Source organism: Rana temporaria, chromosome 12 (genome assembly GCF_905171775.1).
Source record: "Rana temporaria chromosome 12, aRanTem1.1, whole genome shotgun sequence".
Lineage (NCBI taxonomy): Eukaryota > Metazoa > Chordata > Amphibia > Anura > Ranidae > Rana > Rana temporaria.
The window spans coordinates 144676482-144698617 of NC_053500.1; the positions used below are offsets into that span (position 1 = coordinate 144676482).

Consider the following 22136-nt stretch of genomic DNA (forward strand, 5'->3'; position numbering starts at 1 on the left):
AATCCAAGGACAGGAACATTGGAGACTCGTACGCTCCGCCTGTACTACAAAGAGGTATTAAAGTCCTGGATTCAGAGGATCATACAATGATAATAGGCCTCTGGGTCAGTCAAGCCGGCACAATATGGCGGCGAGCATAACCGTCTTTGCCCCCCAGGAGATAGCCTGTTGGTTACCCCTTTTTTGAGTAATTTCCTTTTTTTCTCCTGAATTTTACGGATGTGGCATAGTGAGTGCTCCCCCCTTTCCCTATATCGTTATTCTAGTTCAGGTCGTTCTTCACATCCTAATTTTGATAAATGTAATCGTTGAACGGCCAACATGGTGGCTTAGTGGTTAGCACTTTCACCCTGCAGTGCTGGGATCCCTTGGCTCAAAACCTACCCAGGACCACTGCATGGAGCCTCTGGTATAGGACCTTGCTTTGTACACTGGTGGGCAGCCATGTTGGAACGGGAAGGGGCCGTCCCCTAAACTCCTCCCACTTCAAGAATTTAGTGAGCAGACAGGTACAGAGAATACCGTATTTATCGCGGTATAGCGCGCTCCCGCGTATACCGCGCACCCCTAAAGTTGCCCCGAATCCTGTGGAAAAAAGTTTTTTTGTACTTACATTTTTGGTGTCTTGCGCGGCGGCCTCGTCGGGTCCGGCGTCCGTCTGCGCGTGTCCTCTTCGTCGGGTCGGGCATCCTTCTGCGGCGTCCTCCCCGCTCGTTTCCCGCGCCGAGTTTGAATACTGCGCCGACATATACAGAGCGCAGTACACTCGTGTATTGTCGGCAATGCTCGGCTACACTCGCGCTGAGACGAGCCGAGACTGCCCGACAATACACGAGTGTACTGCGCTCGGTATATGTCGGCGCAGTATTCAAACTCGGCGCGGGAAAGCGGGTATCGGCGTATACCGCGCACCCACGATTTTGCCCTGATTTCCAGGGCAAAAAAGTGCGCGTTATACGCCGGTAAGTGACGGAATGAAGGTGGGCCGTCTCGGTGCACAATGTTCACGTTATATCGGAGTGTGGCCTTTAGACAGGTATTTAGTGCAGACCGGATACTCCCAGGAGGATGAAATGTACAGGAAGGACCCCCCCTCCCCCCCAGGATCACAAAGTGGTTTGGTTTTGGGGGTGAGAGGTTAGGGCCGGAGCCTGTTCTAAGTGTTTGTTTATGAACTGTATAAACACGGCCCTCAAAGGGAGGAATGTGTCTCTCCTCAACCTCACAGGCCGTCAATCCAATGACCTTCCCCGATCAATACTTTGAACACACAGATAGGACAAAGATGGGAAACTCGAGTTCAAAAGCACAACCAATGCTGGAGGGCTTCACTCCATGTCATGTTCCAAGTGGTTACTGATAAGATTTCCCTCAGGTGGAGGAGCACATTGTCTACAACCATTGCTTACATCTACTTGTCTCATCTCTATGGAGATCACACATCGGAAAGTAGCAAAGTTCACCGAAATAAATCATTTCAAAAACTACAATCTCTGTACAATGTTATACTACATGCACTATATTTCCAAAAGTATTGGGACGCCTACCTTTACAAACACATGAACTTTAATGGCATCCCAGTCTTACTCCGGAGGGTTCAATATTGAGTTGGCTCCACTCTTTGCAGCTATAACACCTTCAACTCTTCTGGGAAGGCCATCTACAAGGTTTAGGAGTGTGTCTATGGGAATGTTTGACCATTCTTCCAGAAGAGCATGTGTGAGGTCAGGCACTGATGTTGGAGGAGAAGGCCTGGCTCGCAGTCTCCGATCTAAAGCCTCGTACACACAATCGGATTTTCTGCGGACAAAGTTGGGAGCATGAAATTGTCCAAAATGTCTTGGTATGCTGACACTAGGGTTGTCCCGATACCACTTTTTTTTAGGACCGAGTACAAGTAGCGATACTTTTTTTCAAGTACTCGCCGATACCGAATACCGATACTTTTTTTTAAATGTGTCCCCAAATGCAGCCATGTCCCCCCACAAATGCAGCCATGTCCCCCCACATATGCAGCAATGTCCCCCATATATCCAGCCATGTCTCCCCACATATGCAGCCATGTCCCCCCACATATGCAGCCATGTCCCCCCCATATCCAGCCATGTCCCCCCTATATCCAGCCATGTCCCCCATATATCCAGCCATGTCCCCCATATATCCAGCCATGTCCCCCCTATATCCAGCCATGTCTCCCCACATATGCAGCCATGTCCCCCCACATATGCAGCCATGTCCCCCATATATCCAGCCATGTCCCCCCTATATCCAGCCATGTCCCCCCTATATCCAGCCATGTCTCCCCACATATGCAGCCATGTCCCCCCACATATGCAGCCATGTCCCCCCACATATGCAGCCATGTCCCCCCTATATCCAGCCATGTCCCCCCTATATCCAGCCATGTCCCCCCTATATCCAGCCATGTCCCCCCTATATCCAGCCATGTCCCCCCTATATCCAGCCATGTCCCCCCTATATCCAGCCATGTCCCCCCTAAATCCAGCCATGCCCCCCCTATATCCAGCCATGTCCCCCATAAATCCAGCCTTGTCCCCGATATATCCAGCCATGTCCCCCCATACCTAGATGCCGCCGCCGCATGGTTAAACAGCGTGCGGGGAATATCACAGCTTTCATTTGAATAGCTGTAGTGTTCCCCGCTGCGCCGCGTATAGACACTCCCCCTTGCTCGGGATTGGAGCAAGGGTGTGACATTCCTTGCATGCTGTTTAACCATGCGGCGGCATTCGTTGCGGAGGAGGGGGGGGCGAGTATCGGATGAGGCATCGGGGGCATTTGCGGAAGTACAAGTACTCCCGCAAATACTCGGTATCGATACCGATACTGGTATCGGTATCGGGACAACCCTAGCTGACACCTTAAAGTGGAGGTTTACCCAAAAACTAAATTTTTAACATTAGATTGAGGCTATTTAAGGGGAGCAGAAACGGGGTTTTTTTTTTTTTTAAATCGATGCCGTACTTACAGTTTTCGAGATAGATGTTCTCCCGCCGCTTCCGGGTATGGGCTGCGGGACTGGGCGTTCCTATTTGATTGACAGCTTTCCGACCGCCGCATACAGCGCGTCACGATTTTCCGAAAGTAGCCGAACGTCGGTGCGCAGGCGCCGTATAGAGCCGCATCAACGTTCGGCTTCTTTCGGCAACTGGTGACACGCTGTATGCGACTGTCGGAAGCCTGTCAATCAAATAGGAACGCCCAGTCCCGAAGATCATACCCGGAAGCAGCGGGAGAACATCTATCTCGAAAACGGTAAGTACGGCATTGATTTTAAAAAAAATACCCGTTTCTGCTCCCCTTAATTAGGCTCAATCTAATGTTAAAATTTTTTTTTCGGGTGAACTCCCGCTTTAAGAGTTCCCTTCACTGGAACTAAGGGACCAAGCCCCTTTTGGGCTAAAACTAGAATGCCATGTGTGTGTAAAGGCAGGTCCTTTAAAAAAAATATATTATATAAAAAAAACCTCAACACACAGCTATCTTTTACAAGAAGAAAACCTGAATCAAAAAGATGCAAATACAATGTAACATTTTTTAAGTTAAAGAAATTAGACAAAAATTGTATTAATGATCAGAAAAAAAAGGGTTCAAATCAAACTCGACATTTAGGCCCGCAGGTGTGAGAAGCTTCGGCTCGTAGATCCAAAATGTCTCCCTGTGGCTAAGTTACCCCCCCCTTTCAATGATTGTTGATTTTTCCAATGCCCCAGAATTATTATTATTATTATTATACAGGGTTTATATAGCGCCGACAGTTTACTCCGCACTTTACAACTTGAGAATAGACAGTACAAATCCAATACACAATATACAGTAGGAATCAGCGGGCCCCACTCATTAGCGTCTTTGTAACAAATGCAAAAACTGGACGGCTTCTCGAATTTAACAGAAGGGGGGGGGCTGCTGCCTTGTCTAGGACCCTATTCTGCTATGTCTCTGCCCCCCTCAGTGTGTTTCTACTTGCTGCTTTCTTTTACCTGGAAGTGTCACTTCTTCATCTTGGTTTATTGGACCCGCAGCACTTCTCTACAGGAAGCTCATTATTGCTATCACATAATGGCTCCGTCCGCAATCAGCCCGAGAAAGCCAATATTCACCGCTTTCCAATTAACGAGATTCCATTAAAGAAGAAAAGTTTCCAAACTCTTTATTTTTATCTACATAGTTTCTCTTCATGCACATAAATAAGTCGAATCGTTGGACGGCAGCTCTATGGTGGTTTCTGCGAAAGCTGAAAATGTTGGGAGAAGTTTCCGGACTCTTTGCTGAGAGCAATTATATTCTTCTTTTTATTGTATCATCAGTCAGGCAACCGCAGCAGACCGACCCCCCCCCCACCACCCATAGACCTTCAGACTCCCACCACCCATAGACCTTCAGACTCCCACCACCCATAGACCTTCAGACTCCCACCACCCATAGACCTTCAGACTCCCACCACCCATAGACCTTCAGACTCCCACCACCCATAGACCTTCAGACTCCCACCACCCATAGACCTTCAGACTCCCACCACCCATAGACCTTCAGACTCCCACCACCCATAGACCTTCAGACTCCCACCACCCATAGACCTTCAGACTCCCACCACCCATAGACCTTCAGACTCCCACCACCCATAGACCTTCAGACTCCCACCACCCATAGACCTTTAGACTCCACTAGCTAAAACTTTCTTGCTTCCCCGTCATTTATGGAACTTTGCGTCAAGGATTAAACCTCATATATAAGAAATGTAGAACGTTTTTTAAAAGAGGAGTACAGGATTTTATTTTTGAGAATCGTACTTACCTTGGTGAATGCAGCATCTGTCGCCCGCCGGCTCTAACACTGAGAACACCGCCGATCGCTCGCTCCTCATAGATCCCTGAGCAGATAGAAGGTCACCTATAGGGCTTAACATGCATCGCCAGTCCCACCAGTCCGATCGCTACCTACAAAGTAATATATATACACAGTATCTCACAAAAGTGAGTACACCCCTCACATTTTTGTAAATATTTTTTCTATCTTTTCATCATCTCAGTTTCAGGGTCTTGGCAATCTTCTTATAGCCTAGGCCAGTGGTCTCCAAACTGCGGCTCAGGGGCCAGATACGGCCCTTTGCTTCCCTCTATCTGGCCCTTGAGGTACTATTTCTCACATTGACACCAGCCATGGGGAAACTATTCCTTCCACTTATACCAATGTATGGGGTGCAATTTCTTCATTGACACCACTGATAGGACACTATTCCTTCCCCTAATACCAACAATGGGGCACTATTCTCCCCACCAATACCAATAATGGGGCACTAGATACCAGTGATGTGGTGTTATTTCTCCCACTGATATCAATGATGAGGCACTATTGCCCCACTGATATCTATGATGGGACACTATTCCCCCACTTATACCAATGATGGGACACTATTCTTCCCACTGACACCAATAATGAGGCGCTATTCCTCCACTGATACCAATGATGGGACACTATTCCTCCCACTGACGCCAATGATGGGGCACTATTCCTCCCACTGATGCCAATGATGGGGCACTATTCCTCCCACTGATGCCAATGATGGGGCGTTGTTTACTCACATTGATGTCGGGGCATTTTCTATTTCCACTGGCCACAGTCCGGCCCCCTCAAAGTTTGAAGGACAGTAAACTGGCCCTTTGTTTAGAACGTTTGGAGACCCCTGACCCAGCCTTTTTCTTCAGATCCTCAGAGAGTTCTTTGTCATGAGGTGCCATTTTGAACTTCCAGTGACCAGTATGAGAGAGTGAGCGCGATAACACCAAATTTAACACACCTGCTCCCCATTCACACCTGAGACCTTAACACTAACGAGTCACAAGACACCGGAGAGGGAAAATGGCTAATTGGGCGCTCAATTTGGACATTTTCACTTAGGGGGTGTACTCACTATTGTTGCCTGTGGTTTAGACATTAATGGCTGTGTGTTAAGTCATTCTGAGGGGACGGCAATTTTACACTGTTATACAAGCTGTACACCCACTACACAACATTGTAGATACAAAGTGTAATTTCTTCAGTGTCGAGCCAAAATGCGTCGCGTCATCCGAGTGCGCCGGTGCAGCCGCATCATCCAAATGCGTCGTTGCAGCCACGTCTTGCGCGCTAGGATCGAGTGGAGCGGACCATGCCACTGGATGACACCGGCCCATCTGGGCCCAGCTCGCCACCCATGTGATCAGTCAGATGACCGAGTAGGTGAGGGCGTGTCGCCAAGTCCTGGGTCACCCCTGCCTCTGGAATGAGAGTAGGGGGGACGACGACACCGATGGTAGAGGAGAGGCCCAGGTGGGTCCAGCTCGCCACCCATGTGATCAGTCAGATGACCGAGTAGGTGAGGGCGTGTCGCCAAGTCCTGGGTCACCCCTGCCTCTGGAATGAGAGTGGGGGGGGGGGACGACACCGATGGTGGAGGAGAGGCCCAGGTGGGTCCAGCTCGCCACCCATGTGATCGGTCAGATGACCGAGTAGGTGGCTGTGTGTCGCCAAGTCCTGGGTCACCCCTGACTATAGAATGAGAGTGGGGGGGACACCGATGGTGGAGGAGAGGCCCGGGTGGGTCTCTACCCCATGGACTCTGCAAGAATTGTCAGAAATGTGAGTCGCGTATAACTGGACGGCGGTCACGGCTTTGGCACGCAGGGCCCCTATAAAACATCATACAGGCACCTGCAAGCATCACAAACAAATCAAGAGACGCCACCCAGCGCCATTGTGTGCCGCTATCTCTGACATGAAACGCTGGTAATTACAAGTCAGAAGCCTTTAACCCCTTGATGTGGTAGAAGGCACTCTTCGTGTAATTAGTGTTTTCTGTTCCTCTCTTTCATGTCACGTTGCTAATTCAGCAGAACGTTCTTTCATTTACTTCTCCCGTAATTAAGACGTGGGCCCGGCGAACGCACACAGGAGGAGAGAGGGAGACATTACCGCCGTGTGATGTCATTGTGTCCACGCAGAAAGTCCCCGCTGCTCCTCTTTACCTTATGACGGGTTATTAGCTGTGCGAGTTTCTCATATGGGCTGCCGGAGTCACTTTGTTCTTCGTTTTTTACTTTGTGGTAGAAAGAAGAGCGACGCTTTGAACTTGGCAGGACAGTCATTGCTGCTGATTTTGTATATGTGAAGCCGAGTCAGCGGAAGTTATCACATCATTTCTAAAACGCCACATTACTCACAGAACAATACCTGAAAGAGGTCTTTTATCCAGTCGGTCACATGACCGCGATTACCGTCTTCTCACTGCTCGGGGGGGAAGGGCACGTGTCTAAGCAGCACAGAACCAAGGCACACAGACTGACCACGGATCTGTCATTGGACCCGCTGTGGTCAGAAAGCTGAAACCCGGGATCACAAAATATTTTCTGATTACTCAAAATTACCGAAGTAAAGAACATTTTATAGAAACACTATGAGCAGAGGATTGCAAGTTCATTATTAAAGCGCAACTAAACTCTCTAAATCAACATGGACGGTTTTCAATCCTTATGCTGCGTACACACGTACAATCCTTATGCCGCGTACACACGACCGTTTTTTATGTCATGGGAAAAAAAACTACGTTTTTAATCAACGTGATTCTCGTCATGCCTTGCATACACACGATCGCGAAAAAAAAAATGCTCGAGCAAATCGCGGTGACGTACAACAACGAAGTGAAAGTTCCATTCGAATGGCGCTACCCTTTGGGCTGATTATGCAAATTTTCCTTCTCATAACTTGCTTCTGAGCATGCGCGTTTTTTTCCACGTCGTTAAAACCTACACACGACCGTTTTTCACGACGACGTGACAAACGACGAGAAAAAATGGAGCGGGTTCTAAATTTTTAATGCCCATTTTTCTCGTCAAGAAAAATGCTCTGGAGCCTACACACGGTCGTTTTTAACCACTTAAGACCCGGACCTTTAGGCAGCTAAAGGACCCGACCAGTTTTTGCGATTCGGCACTGCGTCGCTTTAACTGACAATTGCGCGGTCGTGCGACGTGGCTCCCAAACAAAATTGGCGTCCTTTTTTTCCCCACAAATAGAGATTTCTTTTGGTGGTATTTGATCACCTCTTGGGTTTTTATTTTTTGCACTATAAACAAAAATAGAGCGACAATTTTGAAAAAAAATGCCTTTTTGCTGTAATAAATATCCCCCAAAAATGTATATAAAAAAACATTTGTTTCCCTCAGTTTAGGCCGATACGTATTCTACATATTTTTGTTAAAAAAAAATCACAATAAGCGTTTATTGATCGGTTTGCGCAAAAGTTATAGCGTCTAGAAAATAGGGGATAGTTTTATGGCATTTTTATTAATAATTTATTTTTTAATAGTAATGGCGGCGATCAGCGATTTTTATCATGACTGCGACATTATGGCGGACACATCGGACAATTTTGACACTATTTTGGGACCATTGTCATTTTTACAGCAAACAGTGCTATGAAAATTCACTGATTACTGCGAAAATTACACTGGCAGCGAAGGGGGTAAGTGTGACCTCATGTGTGTTTCTTTCTGTAGGGGGGCGTGGCTGGGCGTGTCACGTCACTGATCGTTGTTCCCTATGACAGGGAACAGACGATCAGTGACAGGCTCGCTAGGATGCACGGGGAGAGGTTTGTTTTTCACTTGCCTCTCCCTGTTCTTCAGCTCTGTGACCCGATTGCAGGACACCGGCAGCGATCGGGTGCGTGGGCGCGGTCACTGAGCACAGGACCAGGTCGCGAGTGCGCCGCCGGCGGGACGCTCGCGACCCACAGCTGGGCTTCTTAAAGGGGACATACAGGTACGTCCATATGCCTAGCAATGCCATTCTGCCAACGTATTTAGTCGCGCGGCGGGCCTTAAGCAGTTAAAGTGAAAAAAAAATGAGGGTTTACAACCCCTTATGCCCTGTACACACGACCGGTTTTCCTGACATGCCAAAACCCGACGTTCGTGTTTCCACTCAAGCCTGCCTTGCATACACACGTTTAGTCAAAAAAACGCTTGATCAAAGCGCGGTGACGTCCAACGCGTACGACGGGACTATAAAGGGGGAAGTTCCACCCTTGGGGCTGCTTTTGATGATCCTCGTGTTAGTAAAAGTTTGGTGAGAGACGATTTGCGCTTTTCAGCCTCGTGCTTTTCAGTCTATTACAGCGTGACGAATGTGCGATCTCCATTACGAACGCTAGTTTTACCAGAACGAGCGCTCCGGTCTCATACTTGATTCTGAGCATGCGTGTTTCCCCCCCCCCTCGGAAAAGCATACACACGAACGGTTTTCGAGACGAGAAAAAAACTGACGGGAAAAAATAGAGCAGGTTCGAATTTTTTTGCGGGCAGTTTTCTCGTCGGGAAAACTGCTATAGAGCATACACACGACCGGTTTTCCTGACCAATCTAAAATATGGCAGTTTTCTTGTCGGGAAAACCGGTCGTGTGTACGAGGCATTAGAATTAGTTCAGGGTGTGGTCGGCTTCACACCTTCAAGGGCCCGCTTTGGTTCATTCACAGAAATGGCTTCCCTAAGCACACCCAGCAGGTGCACCTTGCCCCATAGTAACATTCTCCTATCTATAGAGGCCTCACATCCTTCATACCTGCTATGTGTCTGTATGGATTGGTGGCGATAGACATCCACTGTCACCTCCCTGAAGAATAGAAGGTATAATGAAATGGAATTTGTTGCACCGTCCACGAAGACGTCATTCTCCTCACACCCCACATGAAATGTCAGATAACCAGTTCTCTCTGCAAACACCAACTCCATTCACATGTGCAGACATACATGCGAGCCGTCTGGAATTGTGACAGATTAGTGTCCATTGTCACGGAGTGTAGACAAGATGGAGAGGTCTGTCCTTACCTACAGTCCGCTGTGTTCGGTCTCCGGGTCTTTAGTTTGCCATTTCAGACTGTTGAACCTCATAAGCTGGAGGGTAGGACGACGTTAAAGCAGAACTCTGGGGAGAAAATATCATCTCCACACATTCATTGTGTGTATTTCTCCATGAATCTTGGCGAGCTTTGTGTATTTCTTCCAGATCTGTACATCTCCAGTGTGAGACTTCCTGTAATAAAGACCGCTCACTGCTGCACTCTAGCCTTGTGCAGGGTGCCTGGTCATGTCTCCGCCCCCTCCTGTCGTTTTCTGCAGGCAGACTATAATGGGTGGAGAGATTTCTGGCCCCTCCCACAGGTCTGCTCTCTCTCCTTGTGCAAGGGGAGGGGGGGGGGGGGGGGGACTGGCCTTGTACACAAAGTGTGACTTTATATGGGGGGGGGGGGGTGTACGTTTAGGAGGTTGTCTAGTAGTTAAAGAGTTGAACAGCCGGAAACCCAAAGTCATCCAGGTGCAAAGAATACAAGGTAAATATGCTTACATGTTTTGGACGAAACGCGTATGGGCGTCTATCCTGTATTCACCCTGTAGCAAAAAAAAATATCTTTGTAACTGGATGACTTTGGTGTGCCGGCTGTTCATCTTTTCACCTGTTGTATCCAAGTGTGTGGTTGGAAGACACTTTCAGCCTGAACACCGATATCTCCTTTCAGGACCCCAATCAATGCTGCGCTTTTTCTGTTATCTTCTGCTTTCCTTGTTATTCTACCCACAAAATGACAAGTGCAGTATTGTCCAGGGCAACCAGTCTGATCACAAAAAGAATTCTGATTGGTTGTTCTGACTTCCTGTATATTGCATGGTGCTCCTTGTTTTATTAACCACTTAAGGACCGCCTCCTGCACATATACGTCGGCAGAATGGCACAAGCATGTACAGGTACGTCCTCTTTAAGTGCCCAGCCTTGACCATGACCGCGGGACCCGAGGACCCGATCGCTGCTGGAGTCCCGCGATCGGTCCCCGGAGCTGAAGAACGGGGAGAGGTGAGTGTAAACACAGCTTCCCCGTTCTTCACTGTGGCGCCGTCATCGATCGTGTGATCCCTTTTATAGGGAAACACAATCAATGACGTCACACTTACAGCCACACCCCCCTACATTTAGAAACACACATGAGGTCACACTTAACCCCTTCAGCTTCCCCTTGTGGTTAACTCCCAAACTGCAATTGTCATTTTCACAGTAAACAATGCATTTTTTGCTGTGAAAATGACAATGTGTCAAAATTGTCCGAAGTGTCCGCCATAATGTCGCAGTCACGAAAAAAATCGCTGATCGCCACCATTAGTAGTAAAACATTTTTTTTTATAAAAATGCAATAAAACTATCCCCTATTTTATAAACGCTATAAATAAAACCAATCTATAAACGCTTATTGCGATTTTTTTTTTATTTTTTTTACCAAAAATAGGTAGAAGAATACGTATCGGCCCAAACTGAGGAAAACATTTTTGTTTTATATATTTTTGGGGATATTTATTATAGAAAAAAGTTAAAAATATTGAATTTTTTTCGAAATTGTCGCTGTTTTTGTTTATAGCGCAAAAAATAAAAACCGCAGAGGTGATCAAATACCACCAAAAGAAAGCTCTGTTTGTGGGAAAAAAAGGACGTCAATTTTGTCTGGGAGCCACGTCGCACGACCGCGCAGTTGTCAGTTAAAGCGACGCAGTGCCGAATCGCAAAAACTGGCCGGGTCCTTTAGCTGCCTAAAGGTCCGGGTCTTAAGTGGTTAAAGGAAGGGGTTCGTATGTAGTGAATGCGGATGTATGGTTGCAGGTTTAGACTCAGGAGGGAGCATGCTCCTCCCGGTACATGGGCACTCTCATGACTTCTGTGATGATATAATGACTTGCATGTTTTTGTATTGGTGTGTGGGGGTGACAGGTGCCCTTTGTTGGCACAGTCCGGGGGGGTAATGCCGGGTTTTCTCAGGTGTGATGTTGGTCTTTATTTTCAGGACGCGGTACAGCGCCTGCTGTCAGCGCCCCTTTTCATCCTGGCTCTTGTCTCACCTCGTGTTTGTGTTGCTGCTTCGTTTCTTTCTTTTCATCTCCCTCGATCCTCGATCGCAGGTTCAGCTGCATGCGGCGTGTAGGATTATGCCGCCTCATTAGGAGGCAGAGCGCCATGGTGACCGCTAAGTGCAGCCATGATGACAGGCCGCCGCCGCCGCTGTTCTCCCTCATTTTGTGTTGTTCTTGGACAGAATGGATGAAACTTTTTGCATTTTTTTTCTGTCATTGTTCTCCCTTCACACCTGTGACATTCACAAATATTTCCAGTCACATTTGGCCTCCTGAACTCACGATTTCATGCCGCGCACCGCCAAGGGCCACATTAACTCCTCGCTGGCCACGGGGCTAAGACTGAAAACATTTTCAGGTTGTTTAAAAAGAAAAAGTTTCTTATTGAAGCTTCCATTTCTTTATTAAAATAATAAACATGTCATCATTGTGATAGTGCACAGAGCAGACCCAATCCTCTTCTTCTGGGGTCCCCCGCTGGTGCTCCTGGCTCCTCCGCTTTATAAAAAGCCCTCATAGAAAGCAGCTTTCGTTGGGGGCACTCATGCAGGCTCAGCTGCCCTGTGTCTATAGGAATAGTGACCCAAGGAGCAACAGAGGCCAACCAGCATGATCAGGCACTCAACGCTTTACAAGGCTTGAAAGTTACTTCTGTTTTAAAGACCTTTGCATACAGATTACACTTATGGGTACAAGGAATTGTCACTCATGTCCCTTTTGTTTGTCTTGCAGTTTTTCGAGGTGCCGTTTGACTCCAACATGAACAGAACAAAGAGCCGGCCGCTGGTACGGGGGCAAATCAGGTAAGAGACGCACCTGCCCAGCAACGCAAAGATGTCTCTATTGTCTGCTTGTCAATGTCATAAGCCATCCGTGTGCCCTGCCCCCGGACACCGGCCTTCAAAGGTGACAGAGAGTCAGACATTGTAATTACATGAGAGCGTCTTCAGATCGATGTCTTACATCAACTCCTACAAACTTTACATTACTTTTTATTTATATTTCCCTTTTCTGTTCTTTTCCTTTCCTTTCTCTTTTATTCTCTTCTCTTCTCCGCCTCCTCTCTTCTTTTCTCCTCTCTTCTTTTCTCCTTCTCCTCTCTTCTTTTCTCCTCTCTTCTTTTCTCCTTCTCCTCTCTTCTTTTCTCCTTCTCCTCTCTTCTTTTCTCCTCTCTTCTTTTCTCCTCTTTTTTTTCTCCTTCTCCTCTCTTCTTTTCTCCTTCTCCTCTCTTCTTTTCTCCTTCTCCTCTCTTCTTTTCTCCTCCTCCTCTCTTCTTCTTTTCTCCTCCTCCTCTCTTCTTCTTTTCTCCTCCTCCTCCTCCTCCTTTTTGGACCCGTCTTTGCAGCTATAACAACCTCCGCTCTTCTGGGAAAGATTTCCAATGGATTTTGAAGTCTGTGGGAATTTGTGCCCAAAGAGCATTTATGAGGTCAGGTCCTGATGTATGAGAAGACCTGGCTCACCATTGTTGTTTTATTTCATCTCATAGGTTCTCATTAGGGTTGAGGTCAGGGTTCTGTGCAGGATACTTAAGTTCCTCCACACCAAACTGGTCCCTCCATGACTTTATGGAGCTGGATTTATACACAGGGCTGCAATCATGGTGGAACCGAAAAGGGTCTTCTGCCCCAAGGTTGGGAATGTACTGTTAACAGAATCCTTCACTGGAAACATCGGAATTCCATCATTTGGAGAAGGTCCACCTACATTGGGCCATATAATGTAAGTGTCAATGTTGGTTAGTGACAGTTGCGATCTTGTGGCAGTTGTGGGACGCTGATTACATCGTCTCCCTCACTACAACTGTTCATCTTTAATTTCCTTGTGTTCTATGACACAAACATGACGTTTCAGGCTTGGGAAATGACACCGTTCGGTACGTCTCCATTAAAGCGCGTTCGTCACACGGCGCAGCGATCATTAGTGCCGGGGGTCGTTTCTAGGAATAACGCTGGTCTTATCCTCCCCCTCTGGTGTGTTTGTCATTGTTGGTTGGGCGCTCTCGCTTGGTTCCAGAGGAGGGAATGGTGTCGGGTGGAAATTACTGACACCCCTCCAGGCGACATTCTGCATTATTTTCTGAAAACGCTGAATGCTCGAGCAGAGGCGCTTCTCCATCCCCCCCGTTAATTACGAGGACTCAAAATTGAGCCATGTTATTAAAAAGAAAACCTCATCAAATCTCGCCGCCATCACTTTCTGTCACTTGGTGCGATTTCTGCTGCGCTCTGTGAACATTCTGTCAGGGGTTGCATGTTAGGCTTGTGCTGCAGAAATGTTCTTATAAACACCTGTCTGCGCCGCCTCCCAGATGTTTGGGTTTCACGGCTGGATGTCAACGAATACAACTCGAGGCTTAATCTGCTGACTTCGTCATTTTATCATTTTTCTGTGTGTTAAGAATGGCAGAGAGGTAGACTCCGTTTTCTGTTTTTAATTGCTGCTGCAGAAAACACTCAGGAGTGGACAGTGCGCCTCCTCAGATTACTGGAAAAATGTACAAAGCCAATCAGAGCGGCTCTGTACCTTGTGGTCAAAGTAAACCAGTCACAGCATCACAACTGACCTCCAATCAATTTTTATTTAGCATGGGATCCTTAGACCTGAAGATAATTTGATCATCTGGAGTAAAAAGTTTGAAACAGGATGGATTAGAAATAAAAAAACGTCACCCATCCCTTAACCCACCCACCCATCCCACCCAACCCTAATGACAGCTGTGACCCCAGAGGTGACATAATACACACTGCTTCCGGTTTCATAAGTCACAAGAAGGATCGGCTGTTCCCTGAGTTTGTCTCTCGCTGTACAAATATTTTCCTGTGATTCCAGGCTGCCTGGAAGATATGAATGGGGGGGGGGGTTGCACTTTGAGATTTTTTATCGGAAAGCCCTTCACCGATGCCAAAGCCGGTACCAAGCCCATGGCTTTAGCATCCTCTGTAAGCTTTATTTCACCACCTGTCTATCATGCTGTTTATAAACGTACCTTAGTAGTGGTAAAGCCCGCTGTGTGATTTGTACCTACAGGCAAGCCTATATTAAAGCTCACCTGTAGAGAAAATGAATATCCTGCACTGTTTAGGAGATAATCACCCTGCATGCAGCCCCTGATGTCAGCGGCATATGCGCTGCGAAGGTCCAGCATACCGCGCCGGATCTTCAGAGCTTCTTACCGGAACCGCAAAGTCATCGTGACTCCGGCCACTCACAGCGCCGGAGCCCGTGAACCCGGACGAAAGACCAGAGGAATATGTCAGCCCCTCAGCGGTGATTGTCCACCGGTGGAAGGGCTTCATTCTAAGGTAAATATTTCATCATGTGCTAGTATACGATCCATACTAGCACATTATGCCATTGTCTTACTGGTGTTTTTATTTTATTCTAATTCTGCAGCGGTTTACTACCGCTTCAATGCACTTGCATGACAACCAGTGAGTGGGGGGGTAAAACCCCCGAGTCAGCTTCCCACCCCTCCCCCGTCATATCGCTGTATTCATGGCAGGCTTGGTCGCTGAAACGGGTCAAAGGTGCTTCAAACTCCATTTTAGCAGCAAGTTATTTCTGCTGATAACTAATAAAAGAAAAGGCGCCTTTCCTGCTGAAATATATAGTTGTGACGGGTCACCTTTCACTCGGAATACATTGAAGCCGGCTGTAGATTGTAAATGGGGGAGGAGAGGGGGGAGGAGAGGGGGGGGGCATAGAATATATAGAAACACGTCTTCTATTTCTCTTTGTGACATGTCGTATTCCTTGTAACACGCAAAGCTCCGCTGCTTCTAAATGTCAGAGCCGCGCGCTGGTCCGCTCCAGGCGGAGGAGAGGGGGGGGGGGGGGTACAGGAGAGCAGAATTATTAGGAGGACCGACATCAGGTGAGGGCAGAGCTCAGCCGCCATATACTGGCCGTCTCTTAGATTGCAAGCTCTTCTGACCAGGGCCCTCCGATCCCTCCTGTATGAATTGTATTGTAATTGTACTGTCTGCCCTCATGCTGTAAAGCGCTGAGCAAACTGTTGGCGCCCTATAATTCCTGTATAATAATAATTAATAATCTCGTTTTAATGTCATTACAAAAGCCGATTTCAGTGTTTTTATTAATGTGACACTTGGTGATCCTGCCGTGAAAGCCACTTCCTGTTGTAGGGTGACAACGCTGCCCGTCACCTATTTGTGCGTCTGATGGGGGACGATGTGGCCATTTCAACACAAGCGCATGGTCCATTGTCCCCATCGGGAAATCCACCCTGGAGAGAGGCCCTGCAGCCAGCAGTCGCTCCTTTCACTCCATTCACACTGGAGCGGTGCGCTGGCAGGACGCTAAAAAAAGTCCTGCTAGCAGCATCTTTGGAGCAATGAAGGAAAGGTTAGGAATTCGGCTCCTCCACCGCTCCTGCCCATTGAAATGAATGGGCACCGTGGCTATACCGCCGGCAAAGAGCTGCTGCAGCGGCGCTTTGCGGGTGGTTTTAACTCTCTTTCGGCCGCTAGTGGGGGTTAATAGCACCCGGCTAGTGGCCGATTTCCCCCCGCAAATACGACGGTAAAAATAGCGGCACTTTACTGGCAACGACAACCCAGTGCGAAAGGGGCATTAGAGCTTACAATCTAAGAGGGAAGGTCAATAATTGTGGGGGATGTGCTGATGGAGAAAGTAGATGTACAGTTGTTAGGTGGGGGGGCCAGATGGGCTTCTCTGAAGAGATGAGTTTTCAGGGATCATCTGAAAGTGGACAAAGTAGGAGAAAGTCGGACAGATTGGGGTAGAGCGTTCCCGGAGGATGGGAGAGGCTCTGGAGAAGTCCTGAAGTCAAGTACTAAAAAATATGCACTGGCAGGGAATGGGGTTAAAGGTCAGGGTGGATCACAGAGTTAAATGTGTGCCTAGCCAGTGGGTTTCTAAAGTGTGGGAGGTGCTTTTACTAGGGCAAGGCATGAATCCGTGTCTCTGCTTTGCAGGATCACAGGATCCATTCCTTCCTTCCTGTCAGAACGGCGATCTGCCTTGTTTACATATTGCAGCTGTGGCTGATGATCAGTGGGTGCCGGTGGACATTGAGTCCGCAGTACCCGTTGTGTGAGATCACAGCGGGAACGAGCCGTTGGGGGGGGCGCATTAGCGCCTGCTACCCAAGAGTGTAGGATCACATATATATATATATATATATATACACACGATCCTGCGCACAGGGGCCGCCCTGTATCAATAAAACTTCTATAGGGCGGTCAGCAAGTGGTAAGAAAGAAAATACACAGTATTCTGCTTAAAATGTTTCCCATAGCGATCGGTGAAGGCGGAGCTATGACTGGTAACCAGGGCTGAGACCTCACAGCTGGCACAACTGATTTCCCCAGCAGCTGCGAGGAGTCGTCATGCTGATACTTTTAGTTCCACAAGTTGCTCCCTTTATATTTTTTTTCTTGGGCACGCTGGGAAGTGCCCTTCCTTTGGCTGTGTCTTATGAATAATACAGATTGCCCCTCCCCCCGCCCGGTTTTCTCTAATTCAGTCATTGAGTATAAAAAGCGTACATTCCAATGTGGGTGACCTGTGTATGTACACATTGTGCTTGGGGGGAGGCGGCGCGGGTGATAAATCCAGAGATCGCCGCCCTGACACGTCGCCCGGGAGCCCAGATGGACGGGGCACAATGGGAAAGTCATGGTGAATTTTGGTCAAAAAGCTTTTCCATCTGCTTTCAAGATGAGGCGGGCGCAGAGCAGGGGAGGCCGTACAAGACCCTCAATGTGTCCTCTACACGGGGGGTGAGAGGCCCGGACCACCAGCCTGCATGACACCACTAGGGGACCTGTAGCCTCTCTGAGCCTTGTGTGCAGCAAAGCTTTACCTGCATCTGAAAAGCTTCCCGACAAATTCCGGGAGTCTTTCCTAAAATTTCTAAAGGGCTCTTTTACATTTGTGGCCGTCATGGCTGTTGCTCTGAAAAGCGACCAACAGTGAATTGCTTCTCAGAGGCGCTGCACCACCTGTTTTATCTTTTGAAGGGCCACCCTCTTTATATCATTAGAGGGGTCACCAGCAGGAGGAAGGAGGTCCTGATCCCTCTATATAGATCTTTATATCACTAGAGGGGTGACCAGCAGGAGGAAGGAGGTCCCGATTCCTCTATATAGATCTTTATATCACTAGAGGGGTGACCAGCAGGAGGAAGGGGGTCCTGATTCCTCTATATAGATCTTTATATCACTAGAGGGGTCACCAGCAGGAGGAAGGAGGTCCTGATTCCTCTATATAGATCTTTATATCACTAGAGGGGTCACCAGCAGGAGGAAGGAGGTCCTGATTCCTCTATATAGATCTTTATATCACTAGAGGGATCACCAGCAGGAGGAAGGAGGTCCTGATCCCCATATATAGATCTTTATATCACTAGAGGGATCACCAACAGGAGGAAGGAGGTCCTGATCCCTCTATATAGATCTTTATATCACTAGAGGGGTCACCAGCAGGAGGAAGGAGGTCCTGATTCCTCTATATAGATCTTTATATCACTAGAGGGATCACCAGCAGGAGGAAGGAGGTCCTGATTCCTCTATATAGATCTTTATATCACTAGAGGGATCACCAGCAGGAGGAAGGAGGTCCTGATTCCTCTATATAGATCTTTATATCACTAGAGGGGTCACCAGCAGGAGGAAGGAGGTCCTGATTCCTCTATATAGATCTTTATATCACTAGAGGGATCACCAGCAGGAGGAAGGTGGTCCTGATTCCTCTATATGGACATGGTCAGCAACGATACTCAGGTAGGCCGTGGTGTGTAAATCATGGGGGGGCCCAAAGTGTGCCCATCCCCCACACCATTACACTGTGTTCTCATTTTTTTTACCAAAAATATGTAGAAGAATACGTATCGGCCAAAAACTGAGGGAAAAAAACAGTTTTTTTTTTTTTACATATTTTTTGGGGATATTTATCATAGCATAAAGTAAAAAAAATATTGCTTTTTTAAAAATTGTCGCTCTATTTTTGTTTACAGTGCAAAAAATAAATAAATGCAGAGGTGATCAAATACAACCAAAAGAAAGCTCTATTTGTGGGGGAAAAAAGGATATAAATTTTGTTTGGGAGCCACGTTGCACGACCGCGCAATTGTCAGTTAAAGCGACGCAGTGCCCAATCGCAAAAAAGTGCTCTGGTCTTTGGCCAGCCGAATGTTCCGGGGCTGAAGCGGTTAAACACGCTTTGGACAAAGGTTAAAAAAAGTAAAAAAAACATTAAACAAAGCGGACAGATGGACGGACCTCTTGGTCTTTTTCTGCAGTAAGTAGATAATCTGATCTCCGCAAAATACTTTTTTGCTGGGCAGGTGTGCGCTGGTCTTGTGGGGATGCATCCAATCGGTTAGGGATGGAAGGGAGCAGAGAGCGGCATGACATGGGGGGGGGGGGGTCCTGATGAAGGCGGACAGTAGAGTCCGGGGGGAACCTGATGAAGGCGGACATTAGAGTCCAACGTTTTAGGATCCCGGGGTCCTCCTGCAGAAGAGTAATGAGGTTCCCGTTCCATGAAGATGATACCATCACACCTCTCATGAGAAGCACATCATTCAGATACTTGCAGGAGCCGGTTGGCAGGAGATGTTGGGACTTGGAGGTTATCCAATCTGCCTCGGAGGGAGATAATGCCGTATAATATATAAAGAGATTGACACGTGTGAGGCATCGGAGGAATATATTAACTCAACATCTGCAAGGATCCACTTTGTCACCAAGCTTCATACTCCTTTCCTGATACCAGCAGAACATTGAGTGCCCCAGGCAGACATTTCATGCTTATCATTCATCTAAAATACACAGAGAGAGAGAGCCAACCTCATCCATCCCACTGGCTGTGTGACCCCCCCCTGATGGACAGCCGTGACCTCCAGCCCCGCGACACACTGCTGCCTGGTGTGTAAACAGGGTGCCAGGGGCATCCATCAGATCACAGGGAGATATATGGCCATTCTGATGCCTTGGATGAAAAGCAGAGCCAGAATCCTTCATTACACATAAATGATGACCCCCCCCCAAATAACTGACACACTGCACCTGGGACACAAGAGCCAAAATAAACTGAAACTGATTCCTCTTCAATCAGGCTAGAATGTTCTCCATTGTCAGAGCTATTCCTTTGATTGTGTTTGGTGGGCCAGGGCAAGCTTTTTCAACTTCTCTTAGTTGTAAAGTCTTAAAGTGGGAGTCCGGGCCGTAGATGGATCAAAATTTGGCCAGGTCAGAAGAGACTGGCCGAATTTTGGTCCACCTGCGGGCGGTCAGTCGGTATGTCTAGTCTCCCACACCACCAATTTTCACACCTTTGGCCAATGGCTCAGTTACGCAGGAAATGTGTCAAAATGGGATCAAAATTCCCCAAATTGTCTGAAAAAAAAAGGTTTCAAAGGAGAAAGGTGTTTAAGGGCCACTTACGGTTTTGAGGCGGTCCCTTCGGGAAATGGTACCTAAACTCGCTCTCACCCCCATTTCAAATCCTATTCTAACTACCCTGTTAAAGGAAGGTGCTTATAGTTACTACTCTCAGAGCGCTCCGGTCACGTGATCTCCCCAGCGGCCCACTTCAGAGAAGAGGCAGCGAGAACGTCTGCAATGCCTGTGCGGCGACACCACCCATAGGCTTACTATGGCGCATCTGTTCTCATGCTGTCTTTGCTCCCCCCTGAAGTGGCTGCTGGGAAGCCAATTGCATGACCAGACCAGAGCGCCCTCAGAATAGGGAAGTATAAGCATCTTTTTTTTTCAGCTCCCAGGGTAGCTGGGATAGGGTTTAGAAGGGGGTGGCTGCAGGTTTAAGCTTAGTTGGTAATAGCCTGGACTTCTATTTTAAGCAATCTATCCATTTACTAAACTACAGTGACATCACCGAAACCCTTCATATTCATGAGAACACAGCTTATCCAATCACTAGAGACCAGTGACATCACCGAGACCCTTCATATTCAATGAGAACACAGTCTATCCAATCACTAGAGACCAGTGACATCACCGAGACCCTTCATATTCATGAGAACACAGCCTATCCAATCACTAGAGACCAGTGGCATCACCGAGATCCTTCATATTCATGAGAACACAGCCTATCCAATCACTGGAGACCAGTGGCATCACCGAGATCCTTCATATTCATGAGAACACAGCCTATCCAATCACTAGAGACCAGTGACATCACTGAGACCCTTCATATTCATGAGAACACAGCCTATCCAATCACTAGAGACCAGTGGCATCACCGAGATCCTTCATATTCATGAGAACACAGCCTATCCAATCACTAGAGACGAGTGACATCACGAGACCCTTCATATTCATGAGAACACAGCCTATCAGATCACTAGAGACCAGTGACATCACCGAGACCCTTCATATTCATGAGAACACAGCCTATCCAATCACTAGAGACCAGTGACATCACAGAGACCCTTCATGTGCATGAGAACACAGCCTATCCAATCACTAGAGACCAGTGGCATCACCGAGATCCTTCATATTCATGAGAACACAGCCTATCCAATCACTGGAGACCAGTGGCATCACCGAGATCCTTCATATTCATGAGAACACAGCCTATCCAATCACTAGAGACCAGTGACATCACTGAGACCCTTCATATTCATGAGAACACAGCCTATCCAATCACTAGAGACCAGTGGCATCACCGAGATCCTTCATATTCATGAGAACACAGCCTATCCAATCACTAGAGACGAGTGACATCACGAGACCCTTCATATTCATGAGAACACAGCCTATCAGATCACTAGAGACCAGTGACATCACCGAGACCCTTCATATTCATGAGAACACAGCCTATCCAATCACTAGAGACCAGTGACATCACAGAGACCCTTCATGTGCATGAGAACACAGCCTATCCAATCACTAGAGACCAGTGACATCACCGAGACCCTTCATATTCATGAGAACACAGCCTATCCAATCACTAGAGACCAGTGACATCACCGAGACCCTTCATATTCATGAGAACACAGCCTATCCAATCACTAGAGACCAGTGACATCACAGAGACCCTTCATGTGCATGAGAACACAGCCTATCCAATCACTAGAGACCAGTGACATCACCGAGACCCTTCATATTCATGAGAACACAGCCTATCCAATCACTAGAGACCAGTGACATCACCGAGACCCTTCATATTCATG

At 47.6% G+C, this 22136-nt stretch overlaps 1 protein-coding gene across 2 annotated transcripts in view; it reads left to right on the forward strand.

Annotated features, from left to right (window-relative positions):
* The window catches only part of LOC120919091 (protoheme IX farnesyltransferase, mitochondrial), a 121985-nt gene that overhangs the window by 69849 nt on the left and 30000 nt on the right, over window positions 1–22136 (forward strand). For both annotated transcript variants that reach the window (XM_040331089.1, XM_040331090.1), the window contains one exon: window positions 12683–12753. In XM_040331089.1, coding sequence (XP_040187023.1) covers window positions 12683–12753 — 71 coding nt within the window. The remainder of the gene's footprint in view (window positions 1–12682; window positions 12754–22136) is intronic.